The sequence below is a fragment of the Vidua chalybeata genome, chromosome 1 (genome assembly GCF_026979565.1).
Source record: "Vidua chalybeata isolate OUT-0048 chromosome 1, bVidCha1 merged haplotype, whole genome shotgun sequence".
Lineage (NCBI taxonomy): Eukaryota > Metazoa > Chordata > Aves > Passeriformes > Viduidae > Vidua > Vidua chalybeata.
In genome coordinates, this window is record NC_071530.1 from 3,451,155 (window position 1) to 3,472,591 (window position 21,437).

At 40.0% G+C, this 21,437-nt stretch overlaps 1 protein-coding gene across 5 annotated transcripts in view; it reads right to left on the bottom strand.

Annotated features, from left to right (window-relative positions):
- The window catches only part of ADCYAP1R1 (ADCYAP receptor type I), a 144,159-nt gene that overhangs the window by 96,491 nt on the left and 26,231 nt on the right, over nt 1-21,437 (bottom strand). For all 5 annotated transcript variants that reach the window (XM_053958533.1, XM_053958523.1, XM_053958514.1 and 2 more), the window contains one exon: nt 15,132-15,292. In XM_053958533.1, coding sequence (XP_053814508.1) covers nt 15,132-15,182 — 51 coding nt within the window. In that variant the 5' untranslated portion in view covers nt 15,183-15,292. The remainder of the gene's footprint in view (nt 1-15,131; nt 15,293-21,437) is intronic.

Consider the following 21,437-nt stretch of genomic DNA (forward strand, 5'->3'; position numbering starts at 1 on the left):
TTCAGCACTCCAGACTGTGTAGGCCTGATGCCTCAGGTTTGAGCTTTTATATTTTCAGATTCTGTGCTGCTTTCATGTGTGGGTCTGGGCTTCATATGAGGGGATGCTGAGCTCTCTGCACAGAGCAGGGAGACAAAACAATTCCTGCTCCAGCTGGGCACCAAGGACAAATGATCCAAATCTCAGGCCCAAGAGCACAAACAGCGTGGGCTGGAGAGAGAAAAACAAGCAGGATGGGAGTGCATGGGCTAAAGCTGGAATGGGACAATGAACTGCAAGGTGCAAATGGAGCAGAGCTGATCCCAGTGAGAGCCCCCGGGAGCGCTCGTGCATTTTGGGACCATTTTGGTTCATCTTGGGTGCAGCCCTGGCTGGGCTCTGGTGCTGCCCAAGGTGGATCCATGGAGGAGATCCTTGGAATAAATCCCTGTTTTATTCTTTAGCTCTGTCCAGCCTCTCTTCTAGGGCAGCCTTCACAAGGCATCAGGCCAGTGGAAGCACTGGGCACATGGTTGAGCACCAGCATTTAAATATCTGGAAACAGCTTTTGAGCAGAAACATTTCAATGCAGTTCTCAGGAAACAGAATCTCTGATGGCTCACAGTGGCATCCTGACAGTGAAGAACTGAGCTCTGGGCAGATAAATCCCTGCCAGAGGAGCGATCAGTTCCACCAACACAATTCCCCCCAGTGATGCAGCAGAAGGGATTTGGTATGTTTGTAATTCATTGTTGTTTAACCACATGCAGTGTTTCTGTCTTGGGCATCTGTAAGCTTAAAAATGACAATTTGATGTCATTTAATGATGCCCTGGACACCACAGAGAGTAGGAAGACACATTACCTGTTTTATAGTATTTAACTCATTAAATGTTTTAATGTCTCCATTAATACATATTAACAAATAATGACTTCCAGTGGGAGATTTGGCCTTTGTCTTTAACCCTATAATCTCTGCCATAGTCATATTATTTATATTTTATATATATTATATTTTCAGAGCCTGAGAACATGCAGCTCTGAATTAGGATCATGCCCAGTGATTTGGATGCAGCACAAATGTCCCCCTCTCAAGGACATGCAGTGAATAGGTGATGAAAAATAACTTTGAGTCTCAATTCCCCATCCCATCAAAGAAAAAATAAAACCACAAAATTCTTTCAGAGAAGCCATAAAAGAGAGGCCCAGACTCACAGTCAGCAGGGACCTCTGTATTAGCCACAATAAAACCAAAACAAGCAGTAATTAATTACTGACATTTCACAGGAGCTTGAGAGACAGGGAAACAAAATCACACCCAGTTCCTTTCTTCAATCACAGGAGCTGAACTCCAGAACATCTCAGACAAGGTGTGACAATTAGAGGGCTTTTCCTTTTACACATTATGAATAATTCAGACACATCCACCTCAATCCCTTTTCTGAGGAGTTGAGAGCAGCAGATACAGGAGGAGAGCAGAGATGGAACAGCAGATGACCACAAAAAAAACCAGATGAAAACTCTCTTCCACATCACAGCCTTGGCAGAATATCCAGAAATGTTTCCTATTAACAGCTGGAGCCTTCCTATATCCTGAAAAATCTTCCCTGGTTGAAGTCAACCCTGAACACTCCTGATTTTTTTTTTTTTTTTAATTTTATTCACATTGCTATGGGATGAGATCCTCAAAAGTTGAAGTTTTAGAGGGACTACCTACAAAATCTGGACTGGCATGGAACAACATATTTGAGAGCAGTTCTTGCTGAAGGTGTGTTACACATCCAGCTCAGTCTTTCTTTCCAATTTTTTCCTATTTTTTTTTTTTTTTACTTTCCCTAACATTTTATGTGTTAAGATAATTATTTACTATTGCTGTATCAAGAATACTCAGCCATTACAAATGGTATCTCAAAATTCTTATGAACCACAATGTAAAAATGCAGCTTATTACTTAATCCTGCAAAAAGTGCATTTCCTATCCATGTGTGATTCCTTATCGGAATGCTTTATTTCACATGGCACTGGGATAGGAGCATAAAAGGTGTGCAAAAATGAATTTATCACACATGCACTGCTCGTGAGGCCTCCTTAGAAAACCCTACCAGTAACCAGACAACATTTCCTCAGCTGAACCTCTAGGAGGTTTCAAAAAGTGACAAAATGCCGATTATTACAAAACCTTAGAGAATATTACAAAATAGCATTGCAGAATTACTAGAAACCAAACTAAAGCAAAGCAAACCCAGTGCCAGATTGCATACCTGCCCTCAAATCCCTATTTTACTCTTATATCACTGCAGGGTAGGGTTTGATTTAAGGAGGGACAACGTGCAGGGATTGAGATGGTCTGGTGTTACCACCAGATCTCCCCCTTAAAGGGTGACTTCATTCCAAACAAACCAGCAGGGCTTGGCTGCCTTTCAGACCCTGACAGATGAGCCACAGGTCTCGCTGTCAGAGCCTTGTCATGACCCAGATTCTGCTCCAGCATCTTCTGCCTTTTGTGCCACACTGAAATCTCCCCAGAAAAGGGCTATGGTACTAAATAACAGGATGGATTTTTTGTTAACCTGGCAGTACAAGTCCTGTTGTTCTCAACTCTTTCAGCAGTTAATCTGCATTTCATAAAAAGAGTTAATGAAAAGTAAAAAAATTAATAATAATTAAAAAAAAAAAGAATAATGAAAAGTAAAATTTTTTTTTCATAAAAAGTTGATGAAAAGACATTTCTGAAGTGTTGGCAGGTACAGGGACATTGTGGATGCAGAGCTGATGGCACAGGGGCTCTTCCCCAGGGAAGCAGAAGCCTCAGCTGTGCTGTTTGCAGCTGACTGCAATGCACAGCCTTTGAAAATCATAACCTTTTGCATATTTAAACGAGAGACAATTTTTCTTTTTCAAGAAAGGGAAAAAAAAATAGGATTTAGAGCCAAAGTATAAATGGCTGCAGCTCTACATGACAGATAAGAAGTGCTGGGTGATATATTCAAGCATCCCTTCCTAAATTTAATGTGCTAAAGATGGAGAAATGTCAATAAGCTGGCACCCTGGAGAAAGAGGTGAGAGTTCTGCTGGGGTTTTTGTGCATGCCATATCAGTGGGGTCCCTGACTCTTGAGTAAGAGAGCCCAATCTTATTTGAGCTTAAAAATGCCAGATCCTACTTCACCTGTGACATGGAATTACAGAATATCCTCAGTTGGAAGGGGATCACAAAGACCACTGAGTCCAGCTCCTGGCCCTGCACAGGACACCCCAAAAATCCCAGCAGGTGAGAGAATTGTCCAAAAGTTCCCTGAGCTCTGTTGGGCTTGGTGCCACCACCACTTCCCTGAGAAACCTGTTCCAATGCCTGACAAAATTTTGGGGGGCAGAAACATTTCCTGGTATCCAACCCCATCATAACCTCACTGGTACTGGTTCTGGAATCCTCAGCCTCCCTTGATTTCCACATCCCTTGATGTGTCTTGTCCTATTCCCCACCTCAGCAGCACAAGCCAAATTTTGCCTCTTTCTCAGTGGTGATTGCTGAGAGCCACGCAAAAAATGCAACCCAACCTCAGAAAAAGTTGTTGCTCAGTTTCTGCTGGATTTCCCCACATAAATTCCTGCCCATGACGTGAAATGCCCAGAATTTCTCAGTTATTGACCTTTAACTGCTTCAGCTTCACCTCCCTGCTCATACCCAGGTGCTAATTTCTCTTCTGCTGATGAATTTCAGAAAGAAGTTGCTGATGAGTTACAGAAAGAAAACTCAGTTCCACCATGTACACGAATTTTACTTCTCAGGGAGTTTAGGCACAGGCTGGGAGAGCTGGGGGTGTTCACCTGGAGAAGAGAAAGCTTCAAGGAGACCTTTGAGCCTTTTCCAGTGCCTAAAAGGGCTCCAGGAGAGCTGGAGAGGGACTTGGGACAAGGGATGGAGGGACAGGACAAAGGGGAATGATTTTAAGCTGTCTGAGGGGAGGGTTAGGTGGTTATTGGGAAGAAATTCTTCCCTGGGAGGGTGGAGAGGCCCCCCAGGGTGTCCAGAGAAGCTGTGGCTGCCCTGGATCCCTGGAAGTGTCCAAGACCAGGTTGGATGGGGCTTGGAGAAACCTGGGACAGTAGAAGGTGTCCCTGCCCATGGCAGGGGGTGGAATTGGATGATCTTTAAGTTCCCTTCTAACCCAAATCATTCCATAATTCTCTGATTTTCTCATAATTTTTCACCCTAGAGCCAGACATGTGCAATGGAATAAAGAAATGCAGAACATTTCTTCTCCACTTATTTCTGAATTTGAACGTGACAACAACAGCAACAAAAAGAACATAGTTCCAAAGTCCTTGAAAATGTAACATTAAATTGTTGTAATGTTCTAATTTGTTCAGATTGAAGTTAAGAGAAGGAAGAAAGTTTCGTTTTCCAGGGAGAATGACAGAATCAGAAACAGGAGCAGCTCTTTTGGCTGCTCTGATTTCCCTGCTCTCAGAAGAAAACATTAACACATGTAAATACTCTCTGTATAATCCATGTTGAAGAGAGAAACAGAGCAGGGATTCCTCTGCCAGGAGAGCAAATTGCTGTCATACTTCAGCTAAACAAAGATTTGAAAGCAAAGCTGCTGGGACCTCTTTTATGTTGTCCCTCGTGGATTATTCTGGGTGATTCCAATATGTTAACTCATTTATTTGATCCTCGAGATTAATGTGTTCAGAATTTCTACATTACACCTTTGATAACAGATAAATATTTCACATTTTCACACGTGCAAAAACAAATTACAAAGCTCTGAATAATACAAGCAATGCCCCAAATGCCATAAAGCAGTACTGAGAACAGAATTTTCTCAAGATTAATGTTATTCCTGTCAAACATCCCTGTACACATCTCTGTCCTTGCAATATATTAAATAGGATTTAATTCTTCCCCATTTTTAACAGCTATTTTACAATGGCTTCTGCCAGCTTTGCAGCTGGTTGCTGTTTGGTTTTTTTCACAGATCCATGAGTAACAACATCCCAAATTTTCCCTTTGTAGGTAGCACCATGTTGTAGGGAGCTGCCCTCAATACAAGACGAGCTGCCCCTAAAATACTGATTTTCATTCCCAAGGCATCATTTTGGATTTTGTTAACAGAAGTGTAGCAAAAAATCCAGGGATAGAAAAGGGAGAAGAAGTTTCATTTCTATCTTTGTATTCCCTAAATGAAATAGCTGCAGAATTCATGTTATAACCTGGAGGTGAAAACCAATGGAAAATAAACTTTATTATTTTTTGTCCCCATCTTCTACTTTAATTCACAGGAAAAAAATCCCTTGAATATTAACATAGAATCAGCAAACAGCTGGATAAATAAAATAAATAAATAAAGTGCTGTGGATAAAGTGTATCAATGCAAAAGTGAAGGCATTGCTTTGCAAAACCCAGGGTGTCCCCAAGCTGCTCTGCCATGTGCTACCCATGGACATGGATTTTGGGGGTGAGAATAATTTAGATACCAGGCCATGTACAAAGAAATGTGTGGGGAAAGGAAGAAAAATAGGGACGTGCAATGAAATAACAACCTGAGGTCATCAGATCCAACTGATGACTTTTTTTTAAGGGTTTGGGCTACAAAAGAGATGGAATACACAACCCAACATTCCCATTTTTAAAAAATTCATTTCAAGATATTGAAGATACAAAGCTCAGAATGTCTGAAAGCCAAGAGTCAGAGCTCCTTACCCCTGGACAAATGGGCCTCACCATCCCCACAGGGAAGAATTTCTTCCTAATATCCCATTTAATCTCCCCTCTTTCAGTTTAAAGAGGGGAGATGAGCTCCAGTCTGGATACTCTTCTGTCTAACAAGTTTATTGAGTTTTTCGTGAAATTGATCTTTTTGTAAGGAAATAACAAAAAAATCTCTGCCTAAACATTCACGTGAAACTGTTAGAAATTTAATTTTTCTGAGAATGTGGTTCTTCTGTTAAATTCAGTTGAACTGACCCACAGCATTCGGGTTTGAAGGGTACAGGGATGACATGGAGGAATAGAAAAATCAATATATTTCCATATATGTGATCATATTAGTTTGCTGTCCTAAGGGTATTAAAAGCCCTTCAGCATCTTTCAACCCATTCCCAAAGATGCTGTACAAAATTCCTGGCTCTCCCAGAGCTGCTCTGCAAATGAAGAGTTCCTGAGAATTCCCAGAGCTAGATCCCCTTGTGGATGAACAGTAAATTCATCATTTTGGGGGGGGGACAAACATTTTAAACTGAAAATACACAGTGATGCTTGTTTTAAATGAGATGCAGTTTGTTCACCTGGTGTTTCTGGATGAGTTCAGACACAATAAACAACATATGATGGCCAAAAATTTAGATCTCACACATTTATGTTGCTTAAATGGACTTAGACTGAAACTACATGAGAATTTAATTGCTGTTGCAGAGCAAATCTGTCATTTGTTTTATGTTTTTTAAATAATGGAGAAAATTATCATAACTGGCTAACAGAGACCTAATAACTAAAACCAGCTGAGCCAGAGGGCAGGGGGAAAAAGAGCATTTTAATATCTCTGAGGAAGTAGAAACAACTTGCTACCCTTGAGCTTTAGCATATCTCTAATCCTACCCAATCTACATTTTGCATTATCAGTTATCTTGCAAGCCTTTAGCAAACAAGAAAGCATAAAGTAAAGTTCTAAAAACCAGTTTTATGTCAAATATTTAAAATGTTCAGATGTGGTTACCAGGAAAGAAAAAAAAAAAAAAAAAATACAAATTAAAATCTCTGGACTGCCACTTCCCAAATATGCAATCATCAGTGGATGAAATTGTTGGCAAACTGTTTCAAAAGTTTTCAAACCAAAGAAAAGCCTGGATTTAGCCTAAATAACCCCTCAATTACACATTTTGGTCACAGATTCTGAGCTGCAGAGAGACTGTGGGGCAAAATCATTTGGAAAGAAGACACAGCAGATAAAGCATTTTCTTCTGTCTAAAGCTCTTAGAGAATTAATATTCCCTTAGAGAATTCTGCACTCCAAAAGGAGCCCAAAGAACAAGAAAAAAAACACTGCAGAAATGTGTTATTGGGAAGGGCAGGAACAGTAAAATCCTTTTTCACTTTGAAATCCTCCAGAGAAATCCAGATTTAGAGGAGGCTGGAGTGATGAGATCAGGCACTGAACACGTACAAAGGTTGGGAAACCATCAAACTCCCCAGCACAAATGAAATCTGCCTCCAAGATGTTCCTTGAGACTATTTTCCCTCAACATGTTGATTGGATTTACAGTCTAAACCATATTGATAGTAAAAAATCCAAAACCAACAGCAACAACAAAAAAACAAACACAAAAAACCCACACAAAAAAAAAAAAAAACCCAAACAAACAAAAAAAAAAAAACCCAAAACCCCCAAAACAAAAACCACAAGCAACTGGCATTTGTTCCTTTTTAAAAGAGCTGAGAAGTGTTAAAAAGTGTTAATTTCTATATTGTTTCTTGTTTGAAGAAAATAAGTATTTAGAAATCTTAGATCCAAAGAAAAAAAGGGGGGAAAGTGGTTTAAATTGAGATTGGATTCTTTGAACTCTATTGGAAGTAACAATTCTATGAAGGTACTACAGAATATTTTTTAAATGTTGTTGTGTGGGGAAAATATTTTTCCTGCTTTGTTTAAAATAGATCTTTGGGTTTGGGATGTTTTTATGATGATTCTGAAGTATTTAATGGATGCATTTAGCATATTTATTTTTTTTTTTACTCCAGACACAAAGATGCATTGGCATCTGCCCTCACTCATACAAGAACATGGATTTAATATTGAATTTTAAAAATGTGTTCCAGGAACCAACAGTAGTAAACAGCATTTGTGATAACCTTACAAACCACCCTACCAAGATGGGTCACGAGATACTGAAAATTCAAGACAATCAATTGGGTAAGGGTGAGTTACTGTCATCTATTCCTGATGCACAGAACATTTATAAATGCCCAATAAAAATGAGATTTTTAAAAACTAAATAGACCAATGTTTAGTTTAAAATATTTTTTTTAGGGCCCTGCAATAAAGAGAGCATTAGGGGGATTTTAGGATGCGTTTTACCAATATCTAGAAGTGTCAATCACTAAGTACAAAAGAACACTAAATATAGAAGAATCAAAATTATGTATTAATATAGATAAATATCTTCATCTGAGGCCCTGGCAGAGGCTGCCCAGAGAAGCTGTGGCTGCCCCTGGATCCCTGGAAGTGTCCAAGGCCAAGTTGGACAGGGCTTGGAGCAGCCTGGGACAGTGGAATGTGTCCCTGCCATGGCAAGGGTGGCACTGGATGGGCTTTAAAGTCCCTTCCAACCCCAACCATTCCAGGATTCTCTGATTCTAATTCAGATAGCCAGAATTTAGGGGGCTAATTATTACTCTAAGTGAATTTCCTGACTTTTTTATGTGCAGAACACACACAGGAAATTATAGAGGCATCTCGGATCCCTTCATGGCATCCTTTTAGGCAAAACAGGCATTATATGTCATGGAAGAAAAAGATCACAGAGATCACCAGATTTTGGTATAGATGGAATCCACAGCTCCAAAATCTGCACTTCCACATGGAGAACATAAATCTAAGAGAAACACAACTTTTTTGCAGGAGCACAAGTTTCTCTGGAGTGAGTGATTCACCCCTTGCCCAGGGAAACACAGAAAGGTTTGGGGTTGGGTTCTGTGGCCCTGGGGACTGCAGTGACAGCCACACGTGGCCTTTAGGGCTGGCAGTGCTTTCTAAGGGGCCTCACAGAGGTCAAACAGATGGCTGGCAGAACAGCCAGGTTGTTATTGCTTTGGAAAAGAAGCCCTGGAAGCCCCCTCAAGCCTGGCAAACTCCGCTTTCCCAACCCCACAGCTGTGCTCAGATGATCTTTGGAGGCTCGGTCTGCAGAGTTTGTGGGGTGGGAGCCACGGAGCCCATTTGCCCCCCCAGGAAGGTTTCCAGCATCATTCCCTGATGGCCAGGCAGGGCCCAGTCCCTGCCACAGGACCCACATTCCCTCTGACAACCAGCAGGGTTTATTTCACAGACTGGGGAAAAGCTCTTTATCGCAAGCCCTGGTGAGAGGGGCAGGAGGGAATACAAGAGACAAATCCCTAATAGAGGAATAATGCTGTAAATGTGATTTTTTTTCATATTTTTGTCCTCTCTTCCTGCTCTTTTGCTTCCATTTCCCCCTCCTCTCCCATGCAGCTTTGGTTGTGCATCACAGCTCTCTCCTCAAGCTGCCTGCACAGGAAATCCTCCTGGGCTGCTGACTCAGGAAACCCAAGGAATTGCAGGCAACACTCTTGAAGTCTAGAGACTTGAAAAATATCCCTCCAGGAGCTGGGTATTAACAGCTGAGCAACACGAAAAATCACTGATTCTGATTTTACTTTTTTTTTTAACAACTCTTTCCTGTGCCAAATTTGTTATTTGACTGCTCACCCAACACTCCTGCAAGCTTGTGAATGCAAAACCAGCAGGGAAAAAAAAAAATCACCTTAATTAATGTCTTTAAATCAGTGTTGTCATCATTTTGTTTACCTCTCACAGAAATTATTGCTACTTCCAGAGGGCAAAAAAAAAAAAGGAATATTTTAATATAATATGAAATAGTTATATTATTTATATTAAATAAATAGATTCTTTTATATCTTAAATAAATAAAATTAATTTAATAATTAAATTCAAATTAATAAAAAATAAAAATAAAAATAAAAATAAATAGAAATAAATTAAAACTAAAGTTAAAAATTAAATTAATATTATATATAATATAATATAGTATAGTATAATATAATATAATATAATATAATATAATATAATATAATATAATATAATAATTTGAATATATTTGAATATATTTGAATATTTTAATATAACATGATATCATATAATATTTTTTGCTTTGTTACCTGCTGTTTTGCATTTCTAAGACTGAGATACCTTGTCCGTCTAAAGGAAAGTTGTGGTAGATACCTGTGTTTGTTCACAGTGTTCTGAACCACATTTTGGTAGAATATTGTATTTTTAGACTTTTTTCTCCCCCTGTCATTCATCTTTTGTGCAAATCAGCTTAAAAACCTTCAAGACCAGTCTGGAGAGGGCTCTGAAATTTTTGGTCTAGTGGGAGGTGTCCCTGCCCAGGACATCTGACATTACCTGACCTTTAAGATCCCTTCCTACAGAAACCATCCTATAATTCTATGGAAAACATTTTCACATTTTAACCAGGTGTCTCTCTTTAGCTTCAGCAATAATCCTGACTGGCACCTGAGGTGCCCAGGTGAGGTTACAAGTGCACCAGGCAGAGCACCAACAGAATTTCCAGGGCTCCACCACCTTCAGGAGTGTAAAAACACTGAGTTTTTTCAGGAAAAAAAACAACCCAGAGACTTAGAGATATGTCAGATGGAAATCCCACTCTCACTCTGGCAATCTCTAAGCTCCTATCCCACCTAACTGACATGGTAACAACCATCTGGGACTTGGAATCCTAATTTTTGTGCCTCTGGAATGTCCTTGAAGTTGGCTGGTACCAAGGCCTCTGTGGTTTTGCCATGCTGATTTTCTCTCAGATGATTTTTTGCGACCCCAGAATTCTGAACCTGCTCTTTGAAACTGATTTACCCAGTATTACACATCCAAAGAATTTGTTTTTTTTTCTATTTTAAACTTTGTTTTTCTATTTTAAAATTTGTTTTCTATTTTAAGGCTTTTAAGAAGTTGCTAGTTTCTCCAGATTGCCCCCAGCACCAGCTCCTCCTATTAAAATGGAAAAGCCACAGCAGCATTAATGCCTTGGTTAGCTGAGTCCTTATCTCCTATGGAGAACATTCCCAGCAGTCCCCTGGCTGTGTTTGTATATAAAATATTTATATTTTCATTACCTAAATAACAAGGAAGTCGCATGTGACTGTGCACTGTGTTTGAGAAACCTGCAGTCCTGCACAGAGCTTGACTTCTCTAACAGGGTTATGAGATGCTACAAATCACCAGGCAGGTGAACTCATTAAAAGCTCTCTCATTAAGACCTGGAATGGAAAAAAAAATGGTTTGCTTAAAGAGCAAGGACCAACCCAAGCTTTTTATGGCTGTGCTTGAGGAGCCTCATGTTTGGGCTGTGCTTAAAAACATTGCAGGCTGGGAGAGAAACGTATAGAATATTGTGTCTGAAGACACTGTGCCTCATCTTTTAAAAATAACAGAGGCTGGAAGGTAGATGATTCTATTTGAAGGTAGCCTGGCACTGGAAGTGACAGCCAGGGATGAATGATGGAGGATACAGAGAGTTCTCTGCTCTGCAGCCTATACACACCCTGGGAAGATTGAGAAATATTCTCCCCTGCAGCAAACGGGCTGAGCAAACACTTCAGTTTCTCTCCTCAGCTCTTCATGAATTACTTAACTATCATCAGATCCAGGTTTCATTCTCAGCTCTCTGAGGTGCTGCCTGCACATCCAAATCTGTGTTTGCCCACCTGACTCTCACTCAGAGATCACACTTCAATGTTGTTACACAAGAGGCGTCGCTTACACCTTCCCTTTTCCATATTTCTCTCTTTTTTAAAGGAGAACATTCTTCCCAGCTGATCAAGCATTACACAGAATATTCTGCCACTGGAAACATTGAAGTGCAGCAATATTAAATATGTACCCACAAGAAATTCCAAGTATTAGGTAAAGAAATGCATCAGAAGGAATTATTCCGGACAGTTAGAACACCTGCATTGCAGTTACATTTAAAATTCAGTCCATACACCAGGCCAACTTTGTGAGTCATGAAACTCATTGTTTCTCAAGTGCATTTGGAGCCAGACAAAGGAACGATGGTTTAGGATTCCTTTCTTCACCATAATTTTGTGATGACTTTTGTTGATATTTTCCAATTAAAAAAAACAACACAACGTTATCGCAGATGAACAGAATGCAAAGTCAATCACAGTGCCAGTGAAAATGAATTCAGAAGGAAAAAAAAAAAGACATAATGGATTCCTGGAATGGTTTGGGTTGGAAAGGACCTCACAGACCATACAGTTCCAGCCCCTTGCCATGGACAGGGACTCCTCCCACTATCCCAGGTTGTTCAGAGTTTCATCCAAAGCAAAGAATGGAAATTACTGGGATGAGCTGGGCCAGAAGAAACGGGTTAAAACCAGCTAAAATAGCAACACAGGTATTTAAATCCAGGAAAGCACTTAAATGGCAGAAAAATTAAAGCTCAAGAATTCCTCTAAAGGCCTTGCAGGCATCATGGTGCCTTCAGTCCTGAGGGGTTCATAGGTTAGGTTAATGCAGAGCAGCCTGTAAAACACATGAAAAACTGAGCCACCCTTGACTCTGAGTTAGAACTGGCTCAAAATGCTCATTTTGAGTTATTTCTTAGCATATGATATTCTTGTTGTCCGGTTGGAGCCTACACTTGAAGCCACCTGGAATTTCCTATTCATACTTGGTTCCCTTTTTGTCTTTTCTTGATTTGTCTTTTCTTTGATTTTTCTTGATGTGGACACCAGTTTGGAGGCTTTTGTGGGTAAAATGGGTCTGACCAGATGTGCTTGGAGGAATGCAGTATATAAACAGTTTTTTCCAGGAACATTGTGGAGTCTTAGATGACTTTCAACTACTCTAATGATTTTAAAAGTCACATCCGCTCCCTTGGAAGAAAATTGGAAAATCTGCATGACAGGGAAGTGCCAATTTGAGGTCACCAGCAGAGCACATTACAGATGGTTCACAGGGAAAGGGTGTGCTCCAGTGGAGAGAAACGTGTTACCACAAGAATTTCAAAAGAGTGACAGCAAGGGAATGAACATACATAACATTATATCATTCCTGAAATTTGGTCTGTGAAAAGAAATGTAGGGATTTAATGTGAAATGAATACTTATACACAAATTATTGTATAATCTCTGTGGTGTGCTCTGTGTGTTCAAACACACAAATTCATGCGTGTTAAATGGTTGATGTCTGGATTCCTGCAAAAGACTGCAGTAAAACCTTCACAAACTTCACAGAAATAGCAAAAAAAAAAAAAAAAAAAAAAAAAAAAAAAAAAAAAAAAAAAAAAAAAAAAGAGAGAGAGAGCAGTTTTTTTCCTATTAGCTCTGCTTTGCTATTTGGTATTTCATTAAGAACTGTTCTTTCCACAAGCTGGAGCTGATCACTAATTATCCAGCTCAGCAGCCACAGTTATGTCCTGAAACATGAGCAATTGGGAATTTGCTTTCCTTCTCCATCTGACAGGAAGGTCACCCATCTGAGAGCCCAAGAGATTTGTTCATTTCCCTTAATTAAAAACTGTTCACCTCTAAATAACAAGACACCTTTCAAGGGTCTCGAGCTGAGCACTAAAAATATTGAAATATTGAAGTTTGTTGGTCATTTAACAGAAATGCCTTTTGTCTTTTGATCATTTAATTATTTTTGGTTGCAGTCTGAAAAATATGCTTGCATGGCCAGGAATTCAGCTCTCCAGTATCTCCCAGGGCAGGATCCATGTCATCAACACTTCCATGTCCAAAACCAGCATCTGAATTTGAGCTAAACTCCTTTTATAGTCAGGAATCTCACAATACCTAAATCAGGTTAAATTTGGGGGGTTTTCCCCCCTCCCCATTAGCTTAGAGGAAGTTTACAGTAGTAATTTTAGAGATGTATTATAAAAATTAAACATACTCAGTTTACAATAAATAATCATTTCTACGTGACCAGGACATCTAAGGAAGAGTCACAGGAGCCACATGCTCTAGATAAAAATTCACAGGAGTCACATGCTCTAGATAAAAATTCACAGGAGTCACATGCTCTAGATAAAAATTCCAAGGCCATGTATTTGTATGTAAAGAACTGTATTATTTGGATGAACACAACTATGGTACCAGTTCCAACCCAATTCTACAGAATTTAGCTGAATTATGCCATATTTCAGATGTGCAGTGAAATGGACTCTAAATAAGAGCCAAAAGGAAAGAAAATGTGTTTTTGTGTGCCAAAGTAAAAACAAGTTCTCTGTGCTGCCTGCTATGCATTGCAGAAGACAGGCCACATAATTGATACACAAGAGCAAAAAAACTCTGCAAAAACTGCTAAAAGATACTCTGGTCACACCACCATCACAATAAACAGCTGTCATTTAAAAATAAAACTAACTAAATATCATGAATTCTTTCAAATACTGAGTATTAAAGTGCACTGATGTGAAAATATCTGTCTATTAAGCAAGTGTAAGGCATTTGCATGGAAGGTGTAGAAGGTTTTTAAGGGGAATGAGCTGGATTGAAATCCTGGTGTTATTTGTCACTGAATCCCTGTGAGCAATGCTCCTGGAGAGGAGCTGAAAAGCACATTTGTGAGCAGTGGTTTAACACAGAATTGTGTTGAATGCAGCAAGAGGTTATTGCAGGGCTTGTGTATGACTCCTCACAGATACAAAGGGGAAAAAAATACCTTTGTTCAGTGGTTTTGTGGCAGTTATGTGAGGAGAGGTGCAGTCACTGTGTGTAGGGACAATGGAGAGCGAGAGTTACAATCCCCAGACGTGTTGACACTGAGTTATTAATGGAAGAGCACGTTGTTTAGTAAGTAAAGACTTGTGGGGAAAATTAATCCCTGTCATCTTCATAAAGAGTCGAATTTTCAGAAAGATGATGGATGACTTTCAGTGCCTTTAGTATCTTTAGAGGCCCATTTGTATTGTTTCTTAAAATTGCTCCTCTGAAAATGGAGGCTGCCAAAAGCACTGCCTGGAATATCTCAAGGTTTAGGTTTCACATGGGGGGGATGAAGGGAATCTCTAATTTTATCCCTCTGTCTGGAAAAAAAAAATAAATATTTTTAAACCAATGGATTTGAAACACAAGACACACTGGTGGTTTTTTTTCTAATTATTACTTTATTTTATTTTCAATCTTGGTTAAAAACAGTGAGCAAGTGCCCTCAAGGGATGGACTTGCCCTTCTCAGGATGAGTAATGATCACAGTCCTAATTCATTAACAAAGGAGGCTGGAAAAGTCTTAACCCAAACTATGAGACCACCCAGAAAAATCCAGAATTAGTGTCAGCAGTAGATCCTTCCCTCTTGGCAAGTGCTGGCCTTGAGAACATGGATTTATATCAGAACAACACAAATAAAATCATTTTTCCTTACCACAGGAAGCAATACGAGGCTGAAGAAGCAGAGCTTCCAGTTGATGGCCATCTTCTCTCCTAATTCTAGACAAGTTTTGCTTGTTGACACTGAGATTAGGGCTGAAGCACAGGCTCTCTGCTGATATTTTGGTTGAGGTCTTCACATCAAGGCTCAGATCTCTGCAAAAAAAAAAACCCAGGAAAATTATTATAAATATGTAAACAATGGAGAGAATGAAAAAGAAATTAACAGAAAACAGAGAACCAACACTTGAGCTGCAAGTGGCACTTACTAGAGATCAACCAGGCTTTTGCAGATTTTAAAGGTGGTCTTGGCTATCTAATTTAAAGGCAAATGACTTTGTGTGATCAGCAACTTGTGCCAAAGAAATGCTGGAGCAGGTTCCATAGCTGCAAACACCTAAATTGTGCCCAGGAGAGAAGGAAGGGTGGATTATTTTGAACAAGAAAAAAAGACCTTTCTGCTTCATCTTTGAAGTTGTGGTTCACACTTCACGATTTTCAGTAGTGTCTTAAAAGCAAAACTGTCTGGGGGCTTTTAAGGAGTCTGGCTCCCAAAATAGGTTGCCCATATAACAAAATCCATTACCAGACCTGTTAATAACCTCTTAAAAGGCTTGTTAATAACCTGTTAACAGGCTTGTTAATAACCTTTCTGAGAACTTGGCAGTAGGGGGGCAAAAGAATGAATTGTAGTCTCAGGCTAAGGATTCATCCAGGGCATAATCAGGAATTATTTATATGAACAACAATGTCATCCATATCTGTGACTTCCATTGCTTGGCCTCTGCCCTGAAGGAATTGAGGACTGGGGGGAAGGTGTTTTAAGATTTGGATTTATTTTTCATTATCCTACTTTGATTTGTAGAGGAATGATTTGTAAAAGAACTTCTAGAACCAAAGGACATTCAGGTTTTATACTGACTGCAACACACTGCCAGGACATCAGCATTTAGAAAGGAGAGAGTCTTTCATTTAAAAAATAAAACAGGAAAATTAATCTCCCTCTAAATTTTGGGAGAACAATGATTCGTGAAGTTCACTCTAAACTCATCTGTTTTCTTCTATCCTCTCTTGATCAGTCACTCACGCTCTGTTCTGGCACTGAATTTAATTACTTAACTGTATTTCTGATGGTTTATCAAATAATGAGCAATTGATAAGATCTCAGCTGAGGAGGACAGCAAACATCTCTGGTGACATTCAGCCATGAGGTCTTGGAATTCCATTAACAGCGACAAGACAAAACCAGACAGATGCATTAGCAGCCACTGGATTTGACATTATTTCCTGATCATTTGCACTCCTGAGTGCAGCCCAGTCCAGAAAAGCCAGAGAGGGGTGTGGAGGTGTCAGAACCCAAGGTGTCCCTCAGACACTCTTGGATGTTCCGGGCCCAGGTCAGAAGCATCTGAGACCCTGGCAGGCAGGCAGAAACCCCTGTGGCTTTGAATCTGACCCATGGAACAATTTACCAACCTTGCAGGAAGAACAAGAAATCACAAAAGTTTAGATATTATAACAGAAGTAGTCACAAAGTGAAAGGTAGGATTTTTGAGTGCTGTACAGGGGGGTTTTAGGCCTTGTACAGAGGGGTCTGAGTTTTGTACATGGGGGTCAGGAGTTCTAAGATGGAGGGATTTGGGCGTGCCCTGTCCTCCTTCTTTCTCCTTCCTAACCTCCATGTTCTTGGTGATGTTGGCACTCACAGATTGGTTTAGAGTAGAAAGTCACCATTCAATATAGGTGATAGGCATTGGGGAAAAAACATAAACATTTAACACGTAATGTGTGATATAAAAGATGGCACCAGCCCTTGGCCGGGAGAGACAGAGAGAGACGCAGAGGGAGAAGGAGTCAGGGAGAATGCCAGGGAGTGTGTGTGCCTTGAGATTACTGCAATGAACTGCCTTGAGACCGGACTATTGAAGACTACTGAGTCTTTCTTTGAAGACTCAGGTTGGAGGAGAGACTTTACCACCTCCAGGGGTCACCCCAATCTGGGGGTGATTCCGACATGGAGGTTGTATTCTGTCCTTTCATTCTGCCACTATAACACATCAGGAAATGATCAAATGCAGGGGAAGGGTGGGAGATGCCTGACTAAGAGAAGGACACGTACAGGTTCCCTGAGGGAAAAGTGGTGACCTTTAGAACATTCTTTTTACTTTAACCTGGTAATCCCTAGGTTTGAAAAGTGGAGGGTGGCTGTTTTCTGTCTTGTCTGAGTTTCAAAGGAGCCTCTAAAGAGACAACAAGAACATCTGCAAACTATTTCATGGCTTTTCTCTCACATATTGCAGGGAAAATAAAAGAATCTGCTTCATTTATTTTGCCTTCAAGGTAGTCATGGAAACCTGCACCAAATAGTGGGCTGAGGCCTTCGTGTCATCCAGGGAGACTGGAGTGTTTATTAGGGAATAACAGCTACCAGAACCTCTGCCCTGGACCTGCAGCAGAACCTTTTATACTGTTGAGCTGTTCCTGGCATGTATGTTAAACATCCATTCAGAGTCCACCTATTACTAATTAAAGGCTACTTATCTCTATTATTAATCAAAGGGTAGTTATCTCTATCACCAATTAAAGCCCAGCTACTTCCCCAATAACTACTATCAGCTATGTTATACTAGAAAAATAAACTTTTCAAAAATATATAGGTAATGCTGATAAAGCACTACCATTCAGGATTGAGAAAAATACATAATTATATTAGTACTGGATTTGGAAGAGGAGCTTGAATGATTACATTTTCTTCTGATGTCACTGGTTGATAAATCCTGTAATTTCATTACTGATGATTCTTGTTTCATCTGCATCTGCCACTGTAATTAAAATTAGTGAAGTCAGGAGATCCAATAACAAAGGGGTTGCACCTTTCAGTTATGGATAAACAGTTCCTCAAAATAATTTTCAGTTATCTCTGGTGAAACAGAAGGGCTGTTGAAGTGTCTGATAATCTGAAAATCAGCTGATTGTTGGTAAAACAGAATGGATTTCAGGAGTTTATTTCAAGCATGGCTGATATACAGGAAGAAGAAAAAAGAAAAAGAACATTGTTTTGGTCACCTAGTGACTTAAGAAAATAATTCATCCCCTCTGAAGGTGAATCCAATTTGTCCACTGGAAACACTTTCAGTGCCACAGCAGATTCTTTATGAAAGCATCTGAATTGCTTCAAGGGCAGGCTGGAAAAGCTCTGGCAAAACTTGTTCTGCTGCAAGTTCCCATTTATTTCTCCATCTAAAAAGGTCTCTGGAGGCTGGTGAGGACAATTCCTCCATGAGAGGCCCACAGGTGCCAAGTGCACCATCTGATGTCACCAATGAACAAAACCTCACAGCGAGACCTTTCCAGGTATGATGGGACTACTCCCAGGGAGGCATAAAAAAGGTAATAAATCACTGTTCAAAAGGATAAAAAGTCCTCATATTAAATATGAGTGAAATTGTTACACAGCATCGCAGAGTGCACCCACTGGATGAATGAAATGCAGGATTTTTTTTGATGAATGAAAGAGGATTTTTAGTGTCTTTGCAAGGCAGCTACGAGCTCTTACTGAGATCACACCCAAAAGAAACCGCCTGATCTGCTGGGTTCCTTGTTGTGGTCCTCTGCGACGTGTGCCAGTGGTTTGAAACACACATTTCACAGCTGACCCACAATGGTTTAGACCAGTGGTGATCAAATGGGGATTCATCACTCAATTCATCTCACTTCAGTGTCCAGGTAGGGCCTCCCACCACGTCCTCTTCCTGCCCAGGTGAGGAAATCTGAACATTTCTGACAATGTGCAGGAGAAATTGAGGCTTTGCAGACTGAATAAATTTCAGAAAAGTCAACCAGCCCATGCACAGTTACTCCAATGCTTCTAAGAGACATGAAGAATGTTTTCCTATGAAGAATAAACAAGGGTGGAGAATTACTGGGTGCAAGATATATGAACAGGTAATTATCATGAATGGCTTGGGGTTGGAAGGAACCTTAAAGATCATCATTCCAACCTCCTGCCATGGACAGGGCCACCTTCCACTAGAGCAGATTTCTGGCCTTGGACACCACAACCTCCCTGGACAACCTGTTCCAGTGCCTCACCAACATCACAGTAAAGAATTTCTTCCTAATATCTAATCTCAATCTACCCTCCTTCAATTTAAGGCCATTCCCCTTTGGATTTTCACAACATGCAAACTTTTAACCCCCCATTAGGCACTGGAAGGTGCCCTAAAGTCTCCCTGAAGCCTTCTCTTCCCCATGATGAACAGGCCCAACTCTCAGCCTGAATTCACAGGAGAGGTGTTCCTGCCCCCTGACCAGCTCTCCTGAGGGCTGGAACACCTTTCGTTATGCACCTGATATTTTTCTATCTTTAGGCTCTCAATAACACACTGCATTTTATGATTTCCCCCCTATAAGTTCCTAAATGTGGTATTCAATCTACATCATTTATTTAAAAGGCACAGTGCCCCTTCCTCACGTTCCTGCTCACCAGATATGAGCAGAGTTAGGAAATCAACTCCTCAGTGACCTAGGACATGTCTCCTAATTTTAGAAACCTGGGAGAGACATCCTCACACATGAGCTCATTGTCAAGTCTCTTTTTATATCAACAGAGAGAAGCAGACATGTGAAGGAAGTGTTTTGTCTGACCTATTTTAACCATCTCCTTTAAACTTCCCAGAGTGTAAAGGAATTCTGAGCAGCCAGCTCTTTGTTGACATCTACACTGTGGATATCTAAGTCTGGACAGAATAATCCCACCTCCAGTCTGAAATATATGGATCAGAAATATGAAACCCAAACCAAAGTTTCACCTACCACAAAGGATTGAGAAGGAATTCGATTGATTTGAGTGTCAATAAATTGATGCTGATATATTTAAGGCAACAGAAAAGCTAAAGGAAGATTTAATACCAGACAGCAAGAGCTCTAAAGCTTTCCATGGAAAATACTCCACAAAGAGCAGCTCTATTAAGGCAAAGAATATCATGATCCTTGCACTATCTTAAATGGAATAGTTATTATTTCTTGAAGTTTAAATATTTTGGGTTGATTTTGTTTAGCTACTTTCTAAATTTGCTGAAATTCAAGCTTCTTCATGGGGTCACAGCAGCCAAGGGTCTGACTCTACTTTATTTTACAAACCAAGAAGAACTTTTATTCTCCCTTTATGTACTTCACTGGGAAAGTCCCTCAAGTCCTTGTTCCCACTCACCAAGTCTGCTGTCAATGACTAAACAGGACTCAAAGGATCATTGCATCAGGAGGTCTAAGGTGGGTTTTCAGAAAGGATTTACTGCTACAAAGGACAAAACCCTTTTCAGCTGCACATGAATGTCCTGAGGGTCTCAGGCATAAATGGCACACCTTTGCTGAAAGAATTGTCAGCAAACAACGTGGAATTTTTTCACAGAGCAGTCCACAAGGATGGATGCAGGCTGCCCATTGTTCTAACATGTGAGCTGGTGTGGGAATCACAAGCTGAAAAATATCCATTCGTGACAGATTCATTCAGGCAGACTCTACTGATATCCAGTTTTTTCAATTTGCAGGAAAATTGCTGCTTAAGAAAACAAAACTTAAAAGGGAGCTGATATAGCACTAAAACAATTTTGCATGGATATATTTGAAAGAAATAGATTCAGCTGCTGCCTGGATTAGGCATATAAAAATATGCCTAGTTAATGAATCTCCAAGTCTGTTAGCAATACTCAGTAAAAATCCTTTTACTTTCCTGAGGAATAGGATTTTGATTTTTTTCTTTTCCTTGCATAAAACTCAGAAAACACCTGTAAATTTACTAGAACTCCTTTTCTAAAAGTGAAGATAAATGTGTGATTACAAAAGTAGGAAATTGTAAACTGCAGATGCTGAGATTCCCATATGCAAATGGGAGCTTAGGTGTCCAAATATTTCTATATGAGGTAGAATTATCAATTTAATTTACTTCCACGAGAACTTGTGTAGGAACTAAATGAATGCAATGTGGTTTTGCAAGGAGAATGACTGCTAAAGAGGATTCACAGAACTGGGGGTAAGGAAGGACCTCTGCAGATTGTCTAGTCCAACAGCAGGTTATTCAAAACCCATTTTCAATCAGTGTCTGAATATCTCAAACGTTGAGACTCAGCAATTTATCTGATCAACCTCTTTTACTATTTGACCATTCTAACAATAAGAAAGTGTTATCTTACAGCTGAATTTCCTGTGTGTCTGTTCGTGCTTGTTGCCTCTTGTCAGCACAGAGAAGAGCTGGGTCCATCTCCTTTGCACCCTCTCATCAGGGATTTCTACATATTGATAA